Genomic DNA, 22,936 nt, shown 5'->3' with positions numbered 1-22,936 from the left:
TGCCGTTTCCGGGAGGGGGAGTAATGCCACGGCATTATCATCATCATTGCCAGACAGACCCAGCGGCCCACACCCAGTATTCGAAGTGAGGACGTTGAAGCCAGCAGCTGAGAAAAAGGCGAAGAGAAAGACGAAGGAGCAGTTTCGGTGGACGCTGTAGCTAGCGGTGACAGCAGACTTACGGGCACAAGTTCGCCCTCTAAATAAAGTGCTTTTCTTTATTGCTACAAACCCCAGTGCTCACTTTCACCGTTACAATATGTTAATATTTCAACGTGAGTCTTGTCGTTTTGTGCCAAATTTGGAAACATACCGGCCGTCTCCTATATGTTTTTTTACGTCCATAGCGCACGATATGGCTGTTACGTCGGTAGTCTGAACATGGCCTTACTGTGACCTTAAGTGTTTATTTGGCTTTACTGGCCATTGCGCTAACCCAATCTCCCGGTAGTTCCATTCGATATTGTCTCTGCGTGCATTACATGCAAGAACCTGCCTTGATATGCCGACGCGTCTTTCCCGCTATTTCGTTGTTTCCGAACACCTTTTGTTTTATTAGCAATTTTTTCCATTTTTGTGATCGTTGCTAGCTCTGGAGCGTGTATGTTCTTTTTAAATTTTACAACATTAACCCTGACCCCGTGCGCAGTGTTCCCTAGGTGTGCATCGGTGTTTTGCCGAATCGGTTTGTATTGCCGAATAACATACCTTGCGCCTCCGTTCACAATTAAGCAATACGGAGTACTGTCCTCCCCAATTTTTTTGGTGACGTTGATTGATTGATTGATTATAGGGTTTAACACGCCAACGCAACGCAGGCGATGAGGCGCGCCGTAGTGGAGGGCTCCGGATTAATTTTGACCACCTGGGGATCTTTAACGTGCGCCGAAATATCGTACACACGGGCGTTTTTGCTTTTAGCCTCCATCAGAAAAGCGGCCGCCGCGGCCGGGAATCGAGCCCGCGACCTCGTGCTCAGCAGCGCAACGCCTTAGCCACTGAGCCACCGCGGCGGGGTTTTTAGTGACGTGGTTTGCACGCGACTCCTACTCTGACCATATGGTCGCCTTCTTTGGTTCTCGAAAAATTATGCTTCCAATAACTTTGAAACTAGTAGGGCTATATGAAGAGACTAGGGTGGGGGCTGCTGGAAGTAAGGCCCCAACAGAGGTGGTGAAGCCAGGAACGCTGATTGGGCACTGCAGCCCTTGCTACCCCGAATTGTATCAGTCAAATACTGCGTGATCAAAGCTAGCCTTTCGGCAGAAGTCTGTACTCAATGGACTCTGTTGTGCGGTACATCTGGAAGCAGCTTATGTTGGGTTCCCATGGCAGATCCGGAGAACTTTCGGAGCAATTTTTTTACTCTGTCTGGAGCAGGGACGTTCCAAGGGCATATCGGGAGCAACCAAATCCTGTTCCAATTATCGAGAGCGTCGTCGTAGCCGAGATCGCTTTGTGGAGCAAATGAAGTTGCTCCCCTGGAACCGGCGGAGTCGGCCTGAACTCACGGGGGGCTCTTGTCTTTTCTCGTGACGTCGTCGCCGTCTGCTTCCACTCAACTCTCCTTTTGTTGTCGCCGTCTCCATGGCGGCCCGCACCGGCAAATACGCGCATCGGTCACGGCTACAACGAGAAAATAGATTCCTAGACCATCTGCATGCACGCCGTGTCGCCTTCATACTTCCTATTTAACAAAAGCGACTGCGACAGCTAAAACGGAATCAAGTGGTGAGGATCACATCTCGAGCGACGACTCGTTGAACATGGTGTATAAACGTGCCTTCGGCGTTAGTTTTTTTTTTCTTCGCCTGCCTGCGAAAAGGCCGACGAAACTTTCGTCACGGGCGCCGTTGGACGCCGTCGAGGCTACTAAAGTCATTTCATCGGCTTTTTTTTGTAGTTTAGTTGAGACCCGACAAGAATAAAATGCTTGTATGGAAGCAGACGGTTTTTTTTTTTGAAGGGCCCGACGTAAAGGCTGCCGGGAAATTCCTGTTCCCGCCATATTTCGACATTTGCTACGGTGCGAGCGCGTGAGTTCCAACGGCAGTTTCGGAGCACCAGCTCTTCGAGGGGGCACCGCGTTCCGCGGCGGAGACTCGGCGACCGCTCCCAATCTGCCAAACATTAGTTCACTCCTCCAGCACCAAACACGTGTTGAAATGGCAGCATAAGTGGAACCAAGAGCCGGTGGGAGAAAACAAGGTCACACAAAGAGGAGGGGAGCTAGCCGTCTGATGATGATTATGAGCATGATTAGTGGCTCTCCTTTTAAATCGGGGTGTCGGTTGTCAGCAACCGACTTACCTGTTTTATTACACTTATTTGCCCTACTCCCAGCTATTTAACCTAATAGATTTCCTTCCTCCCTCCCATCTCCTTCTCTTCCCTGTTTTAAACTCATCGCTTACACCCCCCTTTTTTCTCTTCTCGCTGTTTTAAATTCTCATCCGTATGATTACTCCGCCTGCGTACTTATCCCTTCCCCTACTTTTCCTCCACCACCACTCCAGTCGCCTATTCGTCACCTATATGGCCTTGAAGTTGAGGTTCCCCATCGCCCCAAATCCCAAAGCCTCCGCCAGCGTCGTTTCCCCCTCACCCCGCGGTGGTCGTATCTCTGTGCAGCCCCTGACAATATGGTCTATAGTTTCCCGATCACTGCCGCAGCATGCACATGTTTCACCCTGCTTTCTATAGCTACCCGTGTATGCCGGGGTTCTCAGCCACCCTGCCCGTGCCTCGAAGAGCAATGCAACGCCATAGAATCCCTCCTTCTTAAATTTCCCGTTTCTCTGCCCTATAAGTCTCCAGGGTTTTTTTCGCTTCCATTCTCTGTGCCCACTTTGTCGTCTCTGCTGCCTTTACCTGCTTTTTAACTGTTGTTTAAACCCCACTTTCCCCTACCGACTCTCCGTACCGCTTGATCAGCTGTCTGGTCCTCCGTCTCCACCGCGTGTCCACACTCCTCATATCCAGGTACCTAAACACTCTCGGGGCCCATTTTTCGTCCTCCATGTCACGAAGTCGCTCCTCAAACTTTATCTGGCTCTGCGCCTCCCTTTTCTCGAACGACGACCAGCAAACACCCCCTGTACAGCTTCATTTGTAGTTTTGATCTGGGTCCCTAGCAGTAGCGGTCCCAGAGATTGGTTTGGGGGGGGCGGGGTTTAAGGGGGGATGTCTGTGTGGGGGAGGGGGGGGCGAATAAAGACGATAGTCTTTATTGACTTTTGCCAAGTAAATGCCTCCCTTCGCTTTACCGCTCACCTCTCATGTTGTTCCTCTTGCGTCGCGCTCCTCCCAAGGTAAAGACGCCAAAGGTTTGCTTAAATCATTTTAAATTTCCCGCGTTCCACTGCTCCAAACCGGGTATCTCGATGCCAACGCTGCCGTACGGCGAAGACGCGCGTGAATCGAGGCGCCCTACTTCAACGTTTATAGAACCGCGTTTCCCTACTCCACGTGCGTTGCAAACAGAACGTGGAACCTATCTAGTGAAACCTTTCATAACTGTTGCCCGTTGATTCCTTAAAATGCCGCAAGAAGCTATAGTGGCGCGGGCGACAGCAGGCGACCGCAAAGTGAATTTTTTTTCTGGAGTTGATGAAGTATTTAATTTCGCCAAAGTCAAGCATGTACGACTTTTTATAAAGGAACACTGCAAACACCACTTCTGTATTAATTTGTTCTCTTATATTTGCGTAATGCCTTGTGCTTCTTCAACAATGTTGACAGGTATGAACATTACACCGGTCTTAGACGGCAAGATTTAGCTGGGACTATATAAGACTATTGCGCAGGCATTGTTTTACTTTGGCCGGGTGGCTGAATCGAGTCACAGACAGACAGACAGACATACAGACAGACCAAAACTTCTGGCTTTAAGTAGCCCAAGAAAGAGTATCGTCTATAAAAAGACATACAGCAAATTTTGTTGTACGAAAAGCTGGGAAAACACTTTCGATAAGACGGCTTCGATAAAACACCGTCGAGGAAACGGCGTTCGATAAAGTGCGTGGACCCTCGCCTTTACCACTAGAACGCTGTGAGCTGTTATGGGATCTTTTGTGAGCATATGCTATCCTTTAGGCCTGACGCCGTTTGATCAGCAGACAAAAAAAAAAGTGCAAACCAAAACACAAAGTGAAAACCACGGACAGACAGACAGACAAAAAAACGAATGAACGCCCGCGCCCGGTGGAAGTACCGTTCTGTCAACAAAACCTCCGGTCTCGTGCGTATAAAAAGCCTTCGGCTTGCTCCATACTTTAGGGCTTGTATAGTTTCGTGAAGGTAAACATTGCCTAATTTAAATCTAATATTCGGTCCTCACCTTGTCCGACATTAGAACAAAAAATTACTCCCACCTCCCCTCGCGGGAACCCCTGTGTAGATGCGACGCATAGGGGGTTCCGTTGTTGTTTCCGTTAGGTTGATTCTCCCATCGCGTGAAACGTGCCGTGAACCCTCTCCCGCGGCTATGACGCAACGTGGCGCGGCTATGACGCAACACAATCCACTTTAATCCAATCCAAATCCAAGCCAATCGAATCCAATCCAATGCCCCTCGCGAGAGAGTGTTCGCTATCGGAGAGGAGAGGGGGTGAGCGGCGGAGAGCGCAGCTCGCGCGGTGAGGAGAATGGTGGAGGGGTGTGGACGGACAACGACAACGCCGTATGGAGGGACAAGGCGAGGGAATGAGATTCCGTCGCATCTAAAAAGTCGACTCATATATGTGTCCTGTTAGGAGGCTGACCACAGCGCCTTTTCTTTGCTATTTAATTTTCTTTGTACCATCAAGAAAACAGGCGCGAAAAACAAAAACTCCTGTGTGTTCGAGATTTCGGCGCACGTTAAAGACCCCGAGGTTGTCAAAATTAATCCGGTGCCCTCCACTACGACGCGCCTCATCGCATGTGGTACGTCGGCGCGTTAAACCCTACAATCAATTATTCAATCGATCAATCAGTCAGTCAATCAAGAAAACAGGCGAATTAGCAAAAGCAGCAGCAAAGCTTGCGTATTACGGTAAAAACATGCACGCATACTGAATACGGCGCTGACTGGCCAAGTCAGCGAACACCATGGCTTGCTAATAGAAAGGACCAACTTCCTTCTTCAGTTCGTCTGCAGTATTATCGATCGGGAGGGTAGGAACTCCGAGTTCCCGGAGCCCGGAAAACGTTCGCGGAACGAAGTTTTTCGTACCGCTCAATAGTGCACACACAAAAACTACTCAGTCAATTAGTCCACCGCTTTCCGAGCTAACTTCATCTAGACGACTTCTTCTTCTACCGTTCAGAAAGGCGGCGGGTATGTCCGGAAGGGCACAGTTTTTCTGCAAGCGTTAGACGAACACCTAAAGAGGAATACTTCTTGGCTAATTAGTTAAGCATTACCTAGTTGAAGAAAACATAATTACGTCTGTATCCGGAGTAATGGTTGGGTCAGTCGCTTTTCTTAGCGTGTTTCACACACCCTCCCCATCCCTTCAACTTTTCACACACTTCTACAAACACGTCTAGAAAGATCAGCACTAATCTAATAGTATCTGGAGTCTCAGGAACGACTGAACGCAACAAATCACACTGTCGCTGTTTATCACTGCCATCATGTGGGTTCTATATTGCCAGGAGCGATACTCTTTGGTTTGTTTACTTGTGTGTTTTGTTGCCAGCGTCTGCCCGCGCCCACCTGTCTCATCTAAGTTAGTAGTGAAGCGCGCGTTTCCGTCGTTCTTTTGCATGCTGCGCCGGCAATCTCATTTGATGAGAAGAGTGTATCCCCTGTCGTCACTAGAATGAACAGTTGGTATTTGATCATCAATTTCTAGATCTGATTGGATTTTTCTCGAAGGGTCAACGCCGAAGGATAAATGCTCGCAAGCCAATCACCGCGGCATTCGATTCGCCAAGACTCGCCTGTGCACGTCACCTTGTTGACGGCTCCGTCGCGGCTTGTGTAATCTTTTAAGTTCTTAGGTCAGCACAGGTTCGCTCCAATAAGCTTTGGTTCCCCTGAGAAACCTGCGTCGGGCTCGGCTACGCGACAATATTATAACTTAACAAAGTTTACTGTTGGGCGAGTTAGCTATCTATTGCGTTGTCCAAAAAAGAGATAGATTTCCTTTCGAACACGTGCTGTACTTCGGGCATGAATTAATTTGGTGTCTGTATGGAGAGTACCAAGTGCCTGATCGCGTGTTGATATGGTAGTGTGATACTAGAAATTAAACGTCTATTTTCTGTTGTTCTTTCTTGTTTTTTCTTTAACATTTTAGTTACTGGTGTTAACATGAAGAGTGTGTACAAAAGGTGCAAGGTTTATCGTATTACATTCAGCTGGAAGTCAGCGCTCGTCCCGTCGTCTTTCTGTGTCCTTGTTTCGATTCGCGCTGTAGCTATTTTTTCAATATTATAACCCGTATTTTTTGTGAGAACGCTGTTATTTTACAGGAAAGAAAAACTTTTTCCAGCGTCCTGCGTTCGTCTTGCCGTGCGGCTTCCAAATATGTAGTAAGGCACCAGAGGCATTGGATGCTCTAAATCTCCAGTATTCCAACAACCGCGGGCGGTGACGATGTAATAAGTAACCGTGGCGAGGTCAGTTTTCCTAATAACTGTACTTTCTGCATTTTCGGGGATCGAAATTTTGAACAGAGGGTCTTCTTTTATTACCCTGTGCTGGATACTCCAACCTGAGTACAGCGCTGTTGAATACGGCGTCTTTTGTTACCGCCATCCATAGAAAAATGTCCAATGACAAGAAAAATAGACATGTGCGTCTTGTGCTGACTTCTACAGCCAACATCAACTAACAGTTGGATCCTGCGTTTCTTATGCGTTGGTCACACTGAACGTGACATGTTATCATCGCCAGCGTTAACCTGGTACGCAACTGGCAACAGAAAATCCCGCGTTAAAGGGACACTATAACCCTTTTTTCAAATTTTTTAAAATAATCTAAATGCTTGTAGAACGTAGTCACCAAAACACCCAGTACTTAGACTAGGGGGTAGCAAAGTACCTCAGCCAAAAATTACTGCTCTATGCCCATCAGATAACTTGTAAACTCACTCAAAAGATTTTTCACTCTTTTCCGGTCGTGACGTTCTTCGACGGCCCGAATTACGTCATTGAGGCCATGTAGCGGCTGTTGGCCGGTTTCCCTTCAGTTGCAGCAATGAGCGCTTTTCGATAGCAACTAAAATAAGCCACAAAAACAAAGCAGAAATGGAAGGCGTGTCTGGTGCGAGGAACAAATCACGAAGTGTCGCTTCATGCTGGCAAGAACTGTAGCTTTCGCAGTGGTTTCAGACGCGAAGGAAACAGTGAAAGCGCTTATCGAAAGTTTTGCAGAGTCCCTCTAAGTGACGTCGCTCCTTAGGTAAATTAAAGCACTTTACTCGCCAGCAGACAGTTTACAACGCCTGCTTATACCCCAATAACAGAGGTTGCTCCTCGGCAAAAACTATAATGTGCTCCAGTTTTTTTCTCATTTTTTGTACTGTAATTCGTCCAGTTTTATTCCCCTGAATAATAAATAAATAAATAACTACATAAATAAATAAATAACAATGTGTAATAGATAGAAATGGTATTAAAGCAGTAAATAAACAAATGAAAACAAGCGAGCTATGAAGTAATAACAAAAGAAATAATAAGAGAAAACAAAATAACAATCTCATGGATAGGCCACGTTCAACGCGTCTCTCCTTACAAGCCGTCTTTTTGTTGTTTCTACGCAGGCCTGAACACGGCGGACAGGTCATCCCTGTCCTTCGTCTCCCATACCCTCATCCCGCTGTTCCTCATCATATTTGCCCCCAACATCGTCGTATGCGCCATTTCCTTCGTTGTCACCTACGGATCGTCAGTTTCGGAAGCCCTGGAGCGCGGCTTTCCCGCGTTCTGGTATGACGCCTGGACGCTGCACGGGGCCGGAACGCCGCAGTCATGGGTCTTCCTCACAATCTTCACCGTCTACAGTGGTCTCTCCCTACTGGTGCTACCCGGAGAGACTTACTACGGCCCGCCAACCTCAACCGGCCACAGACCTGTCTACCGGAAGACCGGTTTCACCTACTACGTCATCACAATGGTCCTGGCCGCCTTCATTCTTCTGGTACAGGACGCCCGAGGCTGGTCGATATACAGAAACTTGCCAGGGGTGGCCGTCGCTCTCACGGTCGTCGCCTACGTCGTCCCGCTGCTCTTGTACATCAAGGGACACGTCAAACCGTCACCAGGGGAACATGGCACCACGGGGAGCGTGGTGTTTGACTTCTACTGGGGCCTGGAGCTGTACCCGAGGATTGGTCAGCGGCTGGACATCAAGCAGTGGACCAACTGCCGCTTCGGCATGATGATGTGGCAGCTGCTGGTCTTGGTGAGCTGGAAGGCGCAAGTGGAGGCCACGGGCTGGAACTGGGCCATGGCGGCCACGGCCATGCTGCAGACGGTGTACATAGCCAAGTTCTACTGGTGGGAGGACGGATACATGCAGACCATCGACATCATCGTGGATCGAGCAGGTTGGTTACTCTGTGAATATTATTTCACTACATTTTGGAGCTTAACACGCAGAAGCTACACCTGGTCTATAAGGCGTGCCGTAGTACAGGACTACGGACTAATTTTGACCACCTGGGGATCTCTAATGTGCGCCGAAATCTCGACGCACGACCATTTTCGCTTTTCACCTTTACCGGACAAGCAGCCATTGCGGCCGGGGATCGAAGCCGCGTCCTTGGGCTCATCAATACAACGACATGGCTACTGAGCCACCGCGTTGGAGGAATTTTTTTTTTTTTTGCAGGAAGGGGGCGACAATTTTGCGAATGTTGATCTCGTGGCATGGGTTGCTGAAAATATCGTTATTTCAGCATTTACGCCTTCTGGGCTATCTGCGAAATCGTTTCCAAGTATATTGAAAACAGGCAACGTTTGCGTTGTAGGAACGTAGCTGCTCCCCTAATTCTCTATTGTTTCTTGCTAGTCGTCTTCATAACGTATTCGGGCGTGAAAGATACCGGGCATTAGACCTTTCCGCCGATTAGTGGTACAAAACCTTCGGAGATAACAGTACCGTTGAACAAATAACATACAGTGCCTCCTATCTGCCGATGAGGTTGGGAAGATACAGCGAATTCAGTTCGTCAACGCAAATTTCTTGTACTACGAGCATCTCACTGTTAGCGCAGGCTCCGCCGCATTTATCGGGCGTAAATTGGCTTCTTTCTTCATTCCTCTATTTTTATTAATTGAAGCTCTTGACTATGCGAATCTAGAATGAATATGAGGCTCTAGGACGAAATATGCGACTCTAGCACGAGAGTATACAGCAGAGAGAGAAACTGCAACCATCGGATTGATCGCAGGGTTTAACGCGCCGACGCAACGCAGGCGATGAGGCGCGCCGTAGTGAAGGGCTCCGGATCAATTTTGACCACCTGGGGATCTTTAACGAGCGCCGAAATCTCGAACACACGGGCGTTTTCGCTTTTCGTATCCACCAGAAAAGCGGCCGCTGCTTCCGGGAATCGAGCCCACGACCTCGTGCTCAGCAGCGCAACGACTTAGCCACTGAGCCACCGCGGCGGGTAACTCCGACCATCGGTAAAGGCGACGTGATAATACAGGGGTGTGAAATAGTGATAGTGAACACAGGTATCCGTTTGCGGGTTGGAATGAAAAGAAGCATCAACGGAAATACAGGTTGCACGTCCAGGCCAGCACCCTTTGCTGAAAGTCCAGCCGTGGTGCAGCGTAGCTTATTTGCGAAAGCCGTACAAATACTAGTGCGTGGGGAATAGTGCTTTCTCGTAAACACATTTGTTTTACAGTTGTGCTGCTATTAGATTTATGGTATTGAAATTACATAGCATATCCTTTTCGTATAGGTAGTGTCTTTTAACCCGGCATCCGTGAGAATTACCGTCAGAAATTGCTCACGGCAGTCGCCTCTTATTGGATAAGCACGCTACGCGGAGATTCTATAAGACAAATAGGCTGCCCCTGTAGCGCTGTGGTATAGTACTTGCTTTTAAACGGGAAGCCTCAGTCCGACATTGCGGTGTGTTTTTTTTTTAGCTTACAGAATTTTTCGGTCATCGTGATTTTGTTGATACTTTTGTTACTCTGGTTTTTACTATATCAAGAGATTGACGCACACGACTTCTAGAATGGGTTGAATTACGTTTAATATAGGTTGTGTTCTGTGTCGTTGGGCTGGGTTAGATGCGCTTTGTCGCAGTTGGGCTGGATTTTGGTAGGTTATGACGCGTTCGGTGAGGTTATGTTGTGTTAAATTGCGTTGGGACGTAATATTATTCAGCAAAATTTAGGCCAGCCAGTTTTTATGGAAACTGCCGGGAGAATTTCCCGGAGGTAATTCTCATGGCTGCCGTGGGATTAGACGCAGCCTTTCTTATACTAAGTCTAACACGCATAGGCATTAGGCCCCGTAAATTCTCTTACTTCGTTATATAAAGATTTTTGTTCTTACACAGCTCAGCCTATAGGGGTTTAACTGTAACTCCTCAGGCAAGGATATTCCTAAAGTTAAAAGAACTCTTTCATTGCTATATGCCCACAGCTAGCTCCGTTACGTTTCAAGCGGTGCCGAAGTAATTGCACTAGAGAATGTACCCACTCTTTATTCTTTCTACGAACGGTCCCGATGCGTCCCTCCCATCTACCAAAAAAGGTAGTTAATGACCACTGTGATCATTGAAACCTTGACCGAGCCAAAGCTTAGTACCGTATTTCTCGGTGTATAAGTCGCGGTTTTTTTTTCTGAAATTTTCGTTGCTGCGTCTTATCCACCGGGGCAACTTATGTATGGTATAAATCCGGTACGCGGCGGGCGCGCGTAGTCCGCGCTCGAAAAGGTGCCTGTGGGCTGCGTGATTCAGCGCGCATTAAGAGACACAGCTCTATGGTCTAAATGAATGCATTGTTTGTTAGCGAGTCGGAGGAAGAAGGCTTTGATGATTTTGCCTAAACGCCTTGTGTAAGTACATGCCATCTGTGTGTATCAATAAACCATTTTGAGAAGTTCTGTCTAGACTTTTAACGGTAGATGCGCGTGTCTAGCACTGATTACCGGAGTATGCGTTCAGAGGAGGCGGCCGCTGCAACCATGTACTTTCTGCGCACTTTCTAATGAACCGATCCTATATGAGTTGACCTGATTAACAAGAGCGTTTTGTGCACCGGTGCGTCTTATACATCTGTGCAACTTACACACGTTTTTTTTTCGGGGGAACTGTCGTTTTGAGAGGGTGCGACTTACACGAAAGTGCGACCTATAGACCGGGAAATACGGTAATTGATCCAGGTCCTAAGTCACGTCACCAGCTACAGCGAATGGCAGCAAGGAGACGTGGAAGCACGGGCCGGTAATTCAATCATGTACGTTGCGCGACACAAGAAAAACTTACTGGAGCCATGTCGAAATTGCTGAGGGAACAGGTATTTCGCAAGCTATGGGCGGAAGTAACGGTACTTCCCTTCATTTGGTTGGCCGAGACGTCAGATATCGTGATTATCGAGCAACGTTACGACAAAGGCGTCAACAGTGTTAACCTGGTGAAGGAAGGTTGCAAGGAGAAGATTAACTATCCCGTAGTAACGGTGGCGGCACCATTGACGCTAACGCAACAACCGCAAGTTCAGCTGAGCGGAATGCAGCTGATTTCATCATTTCATCTGTGACTTACGGAGGCGGGGGAAAAGAAGGATTGTACTGCAATTGTCATACCCGACTTTCGCTCATTAGCCAGCAGCTGTCGTTGGACTTGATAAGAAATGCGGAGTCATGTACATACGTAGAAACCCATCCCTGGCTAGAATCAAACAGTGCTGCCAATTGGGAAAACCATGAAAAGGTAAATATGAAACCCTTCTCAATGTTCCGCGAGGCCACATTTGACGAAATACAGATTTTGCTGGCGGAAAGGGGGAAGAAACCCGGCCGTACTAGCGGAGTGTTGGGCTGAAGATCGCGAACGCAAATATATGCTCACTTCAACTGTGATTAAAGTCTCTCTCACTCCCCATCTCTCTCCCTATCTTCCTCTCTCTTCTTCCCCGCTCTCTCGCTCCCTCTCTCTCTCTATCTATCTCTCTCGTCGAAGCGTGGCTCGGCCATATGCTAGCATCATAATATGATGCTAATATGGCCGAGTATATGCTAGGCCATATGGCTTTTCCGAAATGTGTAGCTATACATAGAAGTTTTTGATTGACTAACTGACTGACTGACTGATTCATCAAAGCTCGGTGAGCACTGCTGCACCTAGAGACTTGAAATTTCGGCAGTACATTTGCGCCATGGCGCATGGGTTCGCTAAGGCGGGATTTTCAAAAATTATAATCCTAACCGACGAAAAGGGACAAATTGTGCTTTCGTACATTCCTGATTATCTCACTCACCCGTTCTCAAATCGAAGGGCTTTTCGGTGATATGTGTAGCGCTTAAGAATATCTAAAAAGTGATTTTACAGTTTCACCTTACGCAACACTATTGGGGCTATTCTGCATTTCTGAACGAAATGAGGGTTCCTAAACGTTCTTCAATAAATGTTTCACTGATTCATTTATCCTATTTACTTTTTCTAATAAATGTTATTCGGTCAAATGCACAAAACTAATTTTATACATTTCGCCCCACAACGACGGTAACAAGGCAAACTAATTTCCGGATATCACTCTTGAAGAGGCGAAAAGGCTTAACAGGCGATGTAAACGCCTAGCAAAACTGCTGGTTCAAACGCTTTCACATTTCATGAGTGCATTGTGATTATGGTTGACGAGCTCAATGCATATTGCTGAAATTTTCAAAAATTACAGCAGTGAGAGTGAAAAGCGCCAAAATAATTTTTCAGATATTTCTTTGTTTTATCGCAGTCCATTTCAGATATTTAAGCGTTTTTTTTTGACATAGGTAGGTTATGCAAGTACCCCAACACTGTTATACATTTTTATAACACCCACGTAGCGACAATCGGGATTTCGGGAAAACTAAGTGCCTTTACAGATTCCCCCAATGACTAGACAGCGCCTTGATATAGAAAATTCGTTTTTGCTTGCAAATGCTGTCCATACAGTTGTCTAAAACGAAATTTCATGATTTTGTCCTAACATGCGTATAAAGCGGCCAGCAGGATTTTGTTAACTGACACCATTCAGGACGTAAAATTTAGTTCGATTTTCCCGCGTACGCATAGCGCTCGCCATCTGTTGGGACTTGCTGCAACCACGCGCCTCCCGTAGGAGACCATGTTATTCATTATAAAACTGTAATTATTGAGTACGCTTCATACGTACTGATATACATAGTATTCACTGCCGTTTGGCCGCACGGGGCCGCTGCGGTGCTGCGAGGCCAATCTCCACGTTTGTGGTGTTTGTAGTGTTGCGCGCGCATTCACGATGGTCAACTGCGCCGTGTACGGTTGCTCTAACCATTCGAAAAATGGTTACAGCGACGTTTTTTCATCGCCGATGATGCGATATCCATCTCGGCTATCGGGCGGCTGTCTAAACTGACTAGGTGAGGTGGCAACCTCGCATTTTCCCCCTCCGTGCAGGAGCGATTGCCTCTACGGGTCACGACGGCCTCCAAGTAAAATAACGCTGCCCCAACATGAGAGCAGACTTCTCCACATCCAGCCATGAAAGTGCAGTGCGCGTAGACGACTTCGCCGTCCGGCTTTTGCAACAGCCAAGCCGTCAGCAACTTTTCACGGAACGACTGTGAATGCCGGACCTGGGCGTAAAAGAAGAAAAAGAAAGACAGGAGCGGCATGCCTAGTTATTCTCGAGCTTTTAATTAGCTTAAATTATAAGCACATGCAGTGTTTACTTGCATTTTCTCACCTTTGTGACATCAACAACGTTCCTATCGCCGATAAATTTCACCTTCGGTGGATGAACAAAGCCACTCATCAGGTAGGTATGCGACTCTAACGATGTGTAGCTTTTTAGTTGCTCCCGCGTAATGAAACTTGTCGAGTGGATTACGTAGTAACTGATGTCAGCGCGGTCGACGCTTGGAAGCTTCCACACATCATCAGTCAGCTCATCGTCGCGTAGAGCCAGGGGTTCCACGCCACCGCAACGACGGACTTTAGTAAAGTACCTGTCCCGGTCGACGGCCGAAAGGCTCTGAGCGTATGCCGTTAGCCTCATCGTTTGCTGCACACGCAGAAACACTCACAAAGTAACTTGCGGTAACTACAAACAAACCACGGCATATGCTCCGCCAACGCGTACGTACTACATCGCACGCGCAACCGGCTCCGCAGAAAACCAGCACCACAAACGTGGAGATCGGCCTCGCAGCACCGCAGCGGCCCCGTGCGGCCAAACGGCAGTGCATACTATGTATAACACTTACCAAGGGTAAGTAGTAGTTTCAGCGCACCATCTGGGTACAGTTTATTTCGGCAGAGTTCCAATAAAACAAGAGTACCAGCCGTTTCCCATTACCACACGCCTCCTTCAACAGGCTCACACTGTTGACCCAACTGTCGTAACGTTGCTCGACAATCACGACTTCTGGCAACTTCGCCAATCAAACTAGGGGACGTACCGTTACTTACGCATACAGCTTGCGAAATATTTGTTCCCTTAGCAATTTGGACATGGCTCCAGTAACTTTGTCTTGTGTTGCGCAATGTGCATGATTGCATTACCGACCCGTGCTTACACGTCTTCTTGCTGCCATTAGCTGTATTTGGTGACGTGACTTAGGACCTGGATCAATTACTAAGGCTTGCTCTCCACGAAGTTTGCAATGATGATAGTAATGACAAACAACTGTTATTGATAGATAGCAGGGAGGCCTCTGTCTATGTATTGACAGCAGGCGGCATGTCCCAACTTTCTACAGCATCACGACTGAACTAGCTAATTATGACACGTAAGATATAACTGAACTGGCCTCATACCCATTATTGTCATTATTAGTATAGTGGCCCACCCGCGCATCGCCGGGTACTGCCGGTAGTAGCTAGATAAATAGGTCTACCTACTTTCAACTCTTTCACTGGTTTTGTTCCTAAAGCTGTAAGCCACCTTACATCAGCATTACACGCGATCCAGATTGCCGCTGCAGCTGTCGAGAATTAGGCCACGGCGTTGCCTAACGTCTAAGCTAACCAGAATGCGAAAATAGTAAAAACGCACTTGCTTACTTGCAGAGTTTACGAGTATAGCTTACGTGCACAGCTGTTATGCCACTAGACCGCATATCGCATTAGAATTGTCCTTCACTCAGGGCTACCGGGCATGACGCAACGGGACAAGCGATTCTAATTTAGCTGCCACGTGTGCGGGCGTCAGCTGGAGGTTTATTTCTGGGTAGCGGAGGGGGGAAGGAGAGAGAGAGGAGGTTGTCGGCTCCAGATGACATATTAAACCACATACCTGTAATCTGTGGTGATTGCTTCCTTCGACCGATTCTGTTTTAAGACTTACGATCGTCAGGCTATCAGCAGCTCGCACTTATCCTATTCCGTTTTTCAAGCGTCTCTCACTGTAGGAACGAAGTATGGAACAAAGCTTAGTGGAAAGTGGCCGTTATTTATCACGCTTATTGAGAGAGAGATAGAGAGAGAGAAAAGGTAAAGGAAAGTCAGGAATCTTAACCAGACTACGGTCTACACGCCTATCCTAGACGTTGGAAAGGGGAACAATGAGGAAAAAGAGGAAATAAAAAATAAGGGGAAAGGTACGGACTGAGCGTGAAGTGGTGTGCCCAGCGGTAGGACACTATAGACAAAAATGTTGAGTGAGTTCGTAGAGAGCAGTCTTTTGTGCTACAGTCTTCTTTGTAGGATCGCCGTTTTTAGAAAACACAGGAGCGCTTTTGTCGCCTTGTGCGAAATGGCGGAGAAGGCCAGTGGCCCAGGATTTTCTCCTCAGAGACCGGGCGCCGGGAGTCTAGCTTCCGTAGAGTTAAGTTGGCGTCTTTCTGATGAAAAACGTGGACGCTCGCATAGGTCTCTGGTGCGTTGCAAACCTCGCACGCCTCGTTGACTGCCATTCCGATCAAATAGGAATAAGCATTTGTATTTTATTTAAGTTCAGGCTTATAAAACATGTTATGTGGATATTAAAATTTGTGATGCCTCAGGTAGCTTTCCAACGTGCCATTCTGAACTTCATTCTGGATGGCATAATAAAGGGAGGAACAAACAATGTAAGACATTGATGAGAAGCAGTTCAAACAACGTATATTCTCGGCGAAGAAATGTTCAGAACGTGCGTGTTGCCGTGCTGTGTGTGTGACTGGGTCGATAAGAGAAATCGAAATATTATTTAGAGTAAACAAACTATGAACCTTTCCCGCGTGAACCAGAGCGGGTGAGAGTGCTCTGCTAGCAATGCATACATAGTAAATACCAGTACGTGTTGATCTTTCAATTCTATCAGGATATGTGGAGCGAACAAGATCGGGGAGGCATCACACAAAAAAGAGGCAGCAAGAAATTGTTTAAAACCACTGGGTGAACTATTGTGGAGTTTACAAAAGGAGAAATGTAAAAGGCAACTCAATGAGAAGCTACTTATTTGTAAACTGAAAACTCGGTTGCCATTTGATTTGCGGCTAAGCTTGAACAACGAGCGATAAAAGCTTTTTAAATGAGAGCACGCGTGTTATCGTTTTCTGTCATAACCTGACTTTTTTATTTGTGCGGCCAAAATTATGACATTCAATTGCATTTTCAAAATAGTGATGTCCGTAATTGAGAGGTTGCTTATCAATAATTGCGTCAGAGAACGAGGCATCAGCCCTTCAAAATTATTCACAACCAACGTATTTGGTAGCTCTAGCACCACTAAATAAGCTGCGCTTAAGGGTACCGCTACTTCGTGCACCCGGAAGCGTCTGGGGGCCATTTTGCTTCTGGCTTGCAGTGTTGCCATCTCTACCAACGAAACCGCCGCCGGTTGTGACGGGAAGAGTGCGACCGGCCGCTTTAGCGTCCGCGCAGCAGAGATAGAGAGAGTGAGAGAGAGTAGAGGCGGCCAGAAACAAAATGGCTGTCCCATATGTAAACAAATATCACGTGGTGCCGACCGACAAATGAAAATCCTGGCGGCACATAACGATAATAGAAGGGAGTGCCGATACTGTAAAAGCCTGTATTTAGTGACGCTAGGTAGCTCTATCCGGAATAGTCAGGGTTACCAGTACGTGGTGCATATTTGAGCCGCTGGAGATGTGAGGGTAATTTTTTGTTCGCTGGGAGTGTAGAATATCGGTAAAGAATTATTAAGGAACTGCAGTCAGAAGACTCAGTGCTGACCTGAAAGCTAACCAACAAGAAACCAAGATTAACGTTAATGATGATGATGATGACTAAAGGCCTCCCATTTGAATCGGGGTAATGGCATGCGACTTCTAGCCTATCTTAGTAATTTAGATTTCATCATTCATCATCAGCCTATCTGAGCCACTGCAGGGCAAATGCCTCTCCCATTATTCTCCTATTATCCCGGTCCTGTGCTAATTGCGATCAATTTATCCCCGCAGACTTCTTGACCTCATCTGCCATCTAACTTTCTTCCACCCCCTGCAATGCTTGCCTTCTCTAGGGATCCACTCTATTACCCTTAATGACCAACAATTATCTTGCCTTCGCATTACATGCCCTGCCCGCGTCCATTTCTTCTGCTGAATTTCTACTAATATGTCCTTAACACGCATTTCTTCCCTAGATTTAGTTAACCCTTAACTCGTATTTCAGAAAGCGCCCTCTGCAGCCTGGGGAAATGAATACTAAAAAGGTGGGCGAGTGTAACTATGTAAACAAGTCGTCAATGGTGAACAATACGACGAAGAAAAAAACAGTGGGATTAGTACGATGTGGTGCTCGTTTCGCAAACAGTGTCATGTAAGAAGTCGTAAAAAGAGATGTTTGCAGCAGTGCGTACCTACCGGGATGCGTTATAGGGCTGAAACTCCGGGTCTCAGTGAAAGCCTAAGAAACTTCGCTCAAACCAGAGAGTTATGGGAAGGCGAGTGATAAAGTAGCGCTTAGGGATAGGAAACGGGCGCTCGATATTAGAAAACAAACTCGGATAGAAGACATTCCAGCTAGATTGATAGAAATAAGTGGAGTTACGTCGGCGTTGGGGCTGATAGGCGTTGGGCCATCCAGGTAAGAAAATGGCTATCAACAGAAGAGGTGCTGAGTACGGAAAGAGAGCTAGTGTAAAGATAATATATAAATCTCGGCCACCTTCGTAAAAGAATAATCCAATGAAGGGAAAACAGATTACACTATTGCAGGAAGGAATAAGAAAATGCTTGGTAGGGAATGTATACGAAAGTCGGGGGATAGGGTGGCTGGAGGCCTAAGAGAGAGGCCAGCAGTAGGCTTAAAGGTACTCTTCAAACTTCCGATAAGTCTTTTCTTCATGTATGGAAGCACTGCGAAGGCTATAGCTACCGCCAGCACGGAGTGGCAGCGCGTGATTGGCTCGTCGCAGTAGATCGGCCTTCCGTTTCTGCTTTGCTTTTGTGGCTTTCGTTTTAAAGTGGCTATCGAATGCCTTCATTGCTGCAACTGAAGAAAAGCCGGCCAATAGCCACTGTACCGCTGTAATGAAGTAAATTCTGGCGGTCGGAGAACGCCAAAACCGGGAAAGAGAGAATTATTTTTTGAGCAAGCTTTGAAGTTATCTGACGGGCATAGAGCAGTAATTTTTGGTTAAGGTACTTTGCGACCCCCTAAACTACGCAGTGAATGTGTTTGTTGAGTGCGTGCTGCAAGCATTTAAGGTTTTCATGGAAGTTGAAAAAAGTGTTTCAGGGTCCCTTTAAATGGCGCGCTTTTTTTTTTTCTCTTTTGACATCCAGGTTACTACATCTGCTGGGGCTGCATCTGCTTCCTGAGTCTGCTGTATCCGCTCACGAGCCTCTACATGGTCGAGAACAGCCCCGAGTTCAGTCCTATTTCGGCAGCCGCCATCTTCTTCACGGGCTTGGCAATGATCGGCCTCAACTATTGGACCGACTACCAGAGACAGCTTGTGAGAGCCACCCAGGGGAAGTGTACCATTTGGGGATCGCCACCCGAAGTCATCAAGGCTTCGTACCGAGATGCCACGGGAAAGCAAAGGACGAACCTGCTCCTTGCATCGGGATTCTGGTCGCTCAGTCGACACATCAACTACGTCTTCGAGATTCTTGCTGCCCTTTGCTGGGCGCTGCCATCGGGAGCATCGAGCCTGGTGCCGTACTTGTACGTCTTGTACCTGATTGGTCTTCTGGTGCACCGGAGTTACAGGGATGAGGAGAAGTGCTCTTTGAAGTATGGGCAGTACTGGAAAGAGTACTGCAACTTAGTCAAAAGCCAAATCGTGCCCTATTTATTCTAGGCTGCCGGAATGAACATGCGATGAGGAAAAATTTTGGAGTGGCGCTATACTATATATTGTTTCTTATCTGCTTGACAGGGAAACAAAACGAGTATGCGCGGCACAATTGAAACATCTTTTTCCATCTATTTTAAACTGTCTTGCTATTGCACATTTACTGTATGTATTTCATTATTTCATGCACGCTCACTGTTGGAGCACAAGTTTCCGTTCGATGCTCCACTTAACACATTGTCAATAAAAAAACCACAAAGAAAATTGTACTAACTTTTCTTCGTCCCGATCCTATGTCCTCGGGCCAATCGAGATATCTTCTGTTGTTCTGTGACGCTGAATGTTGAAGGCGCAGCGCAAAAAAATTGACCCCAATCACGCTGTGAAGGTGTTTGGATAGCAAAGCTTTAAACGACACCCACTACAATTGCCCATGCTACGTCACTTGAAATCACACACGTGGTTTTAGAAACACTGAAACCAAATATTCTGCCAGCCATCACCTGGAATTCGCGGTGGCGGCGTCCCGAACGCCGCAGCGTCGGCCACGGCCGGCTAGAGCGGTGGACGCTGCTGCTGTAGCCCGGCCGTGCGTCGGCAGAAAGAAAACGGAGAGGAGCGTCCTTCAAAGGGTGAGACAGCGGAACCTAGTCATCTGATGTGCTAGCTCGGGGCTACACCACCGCGCGACACAAGCGCAGACACCGAAACAATTCGCCATGTGAGCTTAGTGATTGCCATTTATGCCGATTAAACCGAGTTAGTTTTGTAAGTTTTATAAATGCGAAAAAGCTGAGGGAACTTTTATAATCGCTATTTATCAGAACCAGTTGCTTCTTTCGCCTTTTGTAATACCTCTTAAAACACAACCGAACTGGTATTTACCAATATAGAAAACGCAGTCCCATTCGTGGCAAGCAGTACGCATAAGGTAGCACTTCTCTGGCGGCCAGATGTCTGTATGTGGCCTCTACATTTTGTTTTCCCGCCCTGCAAACCAATCCTTAACATATCTTTGACATACGACCACTTAATTCTGTCGGATTACCCAAGAGGTTCTGTCGAAGAAGTAAATCAAGCTGTGTGAAGGAAGAAAGAAAGCGCGCAATGGACGCCAAGCTGTGGCAAAACAGGCAAAACACAAGTCGCTAAAGCAGACGACAAAGGCGTACCGCCGACGCGTCCGCCGGCGAGCAGGCACCTACGTGCGGGGAACGCTGGGAAAATTCGCCGCGTCATCTACAGTGTGCTCCGTGAGGGAAACCTTCCGACCCCCCCGCCGCGAAAGAACCGTCCGGCTGGTAGAAGTAGAAAGCTTTGCTTTAAAATCATGAAATGTAATAAGGGCGAAAGAAACCACATTCATCGTCACAGAAGATACGGTTGAGGTGCACCAATGGAGAGAACTTAAGAGTGAACCATCAATGTTTGAGATCGATATATCACTGCTTGAGAATGAAATGCATTATTAAGAGGAAACCATGAGCTCTTTGATGCTTTCTCAATTAGCTTTTAGCTTCTGCGTACAAAACATAATTGTGACGCTAGAACTTTCTCGGCCGCAGTCGGTGTAGTCGAAAGGCCACATTTTCCCGGTGCCTCAGTTTCCAGACTATGTTACCTCGAAGCACATTGGTAAGCATAGGGGCTTCTATACGCTTCGTTTCCTAAGCTAATTTATCCGTCGGCCGGGGTGGGCTTCATTTGCTTACTTACTACAACTTTTGTTAAACAATAGACAGCAAAGATAAGTTTGTTGTTGAAACTGGGCAGTGGACATAAGATATAAGTCTGTTGCCTGTGAAGTAGTGGTTTCTCGGATACCGTTGTCTTGTGGCTTTTGTAGTACTTGGCAAACTAGCCGGTGTGTAAGAGACAACTTCGTGAGCCCTGTCTGTAGATTTAAATGCTTCGCTTCAGCATTTAGCACCCCACTGACCCCCGTGTAGTTGCACGCCCATATTGTATCCAGCGTATGCCCCTGTCACACGGCAAATATAATGTCATTCAAAGTAAATAGCTTTACTAAAGCCATTCACTTGGAATCCCAAATTTGGAGCAGTGAATGGCTTTACTAAAGCCATTTGCTCCAAATTTGTGATTCTAAATTTGGGATGATAAAAACTCCAAAATCGGGGTAATAAATTCCTCCAAATTTGGGATACAGTGCTTTAAAACGAAGGTCTTTCAACCGTTACCTGCTCCAAATTTGCAATTTCCTGCTCCAAAACCAACATTTCCAGCTTCAAAAATTGCTCCAAATCCTGTTTTGGCTGTTGCACCCCTGCTTTAGCTGTTACTGACATTCGGTTTGGCTGTGCAGGTCTACGTGGCGAAACGAACGTTGTTTGAAAGTAATAGCGCCGACGATTAGCAAGCTCGCAAGAGTGCAAAATGATAGTTGAAGTGCGTCTAGAATGTTTTTATACATAATTGTTCTTTAAAACGCCGAGACAAGTTCGCAAGAAATCCGTATAAGGGTAGCGCGCGCATTGGGGACGAGAAATGTTTTTTTTAAGTTTTTGTGCGTCTTTCTTTATTTGAAAAAACAATTTTGAAGGGGAATATTTAAGTTTACTAACAGTTTTTTAAAAACAGTTTTTTTTTGTTTATTACTGAACGTTTTGTATAGCAACGCGCCACTGCTGTCGAGGCTACTCATTTGGCCGCCGAATGAGCTCCCCAACATCATTTAGCCACTAAATGCTGTTAGCCTCAAATGCCATCCCGTATTATCGTGTAGCGCCGACTTAATGACATTTAGAGCGAATGACATTTGCTCTAAATGTCATTACGTTCGTCATGTGACAGGGGTATTAGACAAGCGTCGCAAAAGTTGGATATTTGTAAATACAGTTGAACTCGTGCGAGCCACTATTCAGTGATATTGCACTGCCAATAAAGTTCTTCTGCTGCAACTTGCACGCTTAAAAATGCAATCCTGCTCGCTGCCCGGTAGTTGTGTACTAGACATCAATTTTCATAGGGGAGTATACCTTTGTGTGTGCAATTTCCTTGTTTTCTAGTGTATATACCTTCAGTTATGAGCGCAGCACTGTGTTTGTCTTGCCCACTTCTCGTTTAGATTTTTCTGCGCTGGTTTGTTTTTAAAATATGAATATTCTCAAGCTCGCCGAACTTTCCTTTTCGGTAAGCCAGGCATTAAGCAGCGGCATTCCTCGAGGAAGTTCGAGGAACGAACGGCATTCTTCGAGGAACGAACGCCCGCCCAGCTTAAAAGCGAGCGCACGCATCATTTGCATGTCTTCTTACCTCACCCACATCACCCCTGTCTTCTCAATTTGCCGAAACCGCGGTGCATATATTAGCGTCCTTTCGAATCGCTTTCATGAGACAGAGTGCACACGCTGCCACGCCCGGAAGTGGGTGCATACGCTCACATGCTCATATACAAACACCCCCAGCTCCACACTTCCAACTTACACAACAGCATGGCTTCAGTAGCAAAACTGCTCATGTAAGCAAGAGACATAGTCCGCCTACTCGCAATGCTCCGTCTGGCTCAAGTGAACTTCGG

At 46.9% G+C, this 22,936-nt stretch overlaps 1 protein-coding gene across 1 annotated transcript in view; it reads left to right on the top strand.

Annotated features, from left to right (window-relative positions):
• The window catches only part of LOC144153860 (uncharacterized), a 24,973-nt gene extending 3,557 nt beyond the window's left edge, over positions 1 to 21,416 (top strand). The window contains exons 2-3 of the mRNA XM_077685592.1: positions 7,755 to 8,540; positions 18,884 to 21,416. Of these exons, the coding sequence (XP_077541718.1) occupies positions 7,755 to 8,540; positions 18,884 to 19,404 (1,307 nt within the window). The 3' untranslated portion in view covers positions 19,405 to 21,416. The remainder of the gene's footprint in view (positions 1 to 7,754; positions 8,541 to 18,883) is intronic.
• Positions 21,417 to 22,936: the final 1,520 nt, after the last annotated feature.

This window comes from Haemaphysalis longicornis, unplaced genomic scaffold, assembly GCF_048455015.1.
Source record: "Haemaphysalis longicornis isolate Haplotype H1 unplaced genomic scaffold, Haemaphysalis longicornis Haplotype H1 scaffold_9, whole genome shotgun sequence".
Lineage (NCBI taxonomy): Eukaryota > Metazoa > Arthropoda > Arachnida > Ixodida > Ixodidae > Haemaphysalis > Haemaphysalis longicornis.
This window is presented reverse-complemented; position numbering and strand designations above follow the sequence as displayed.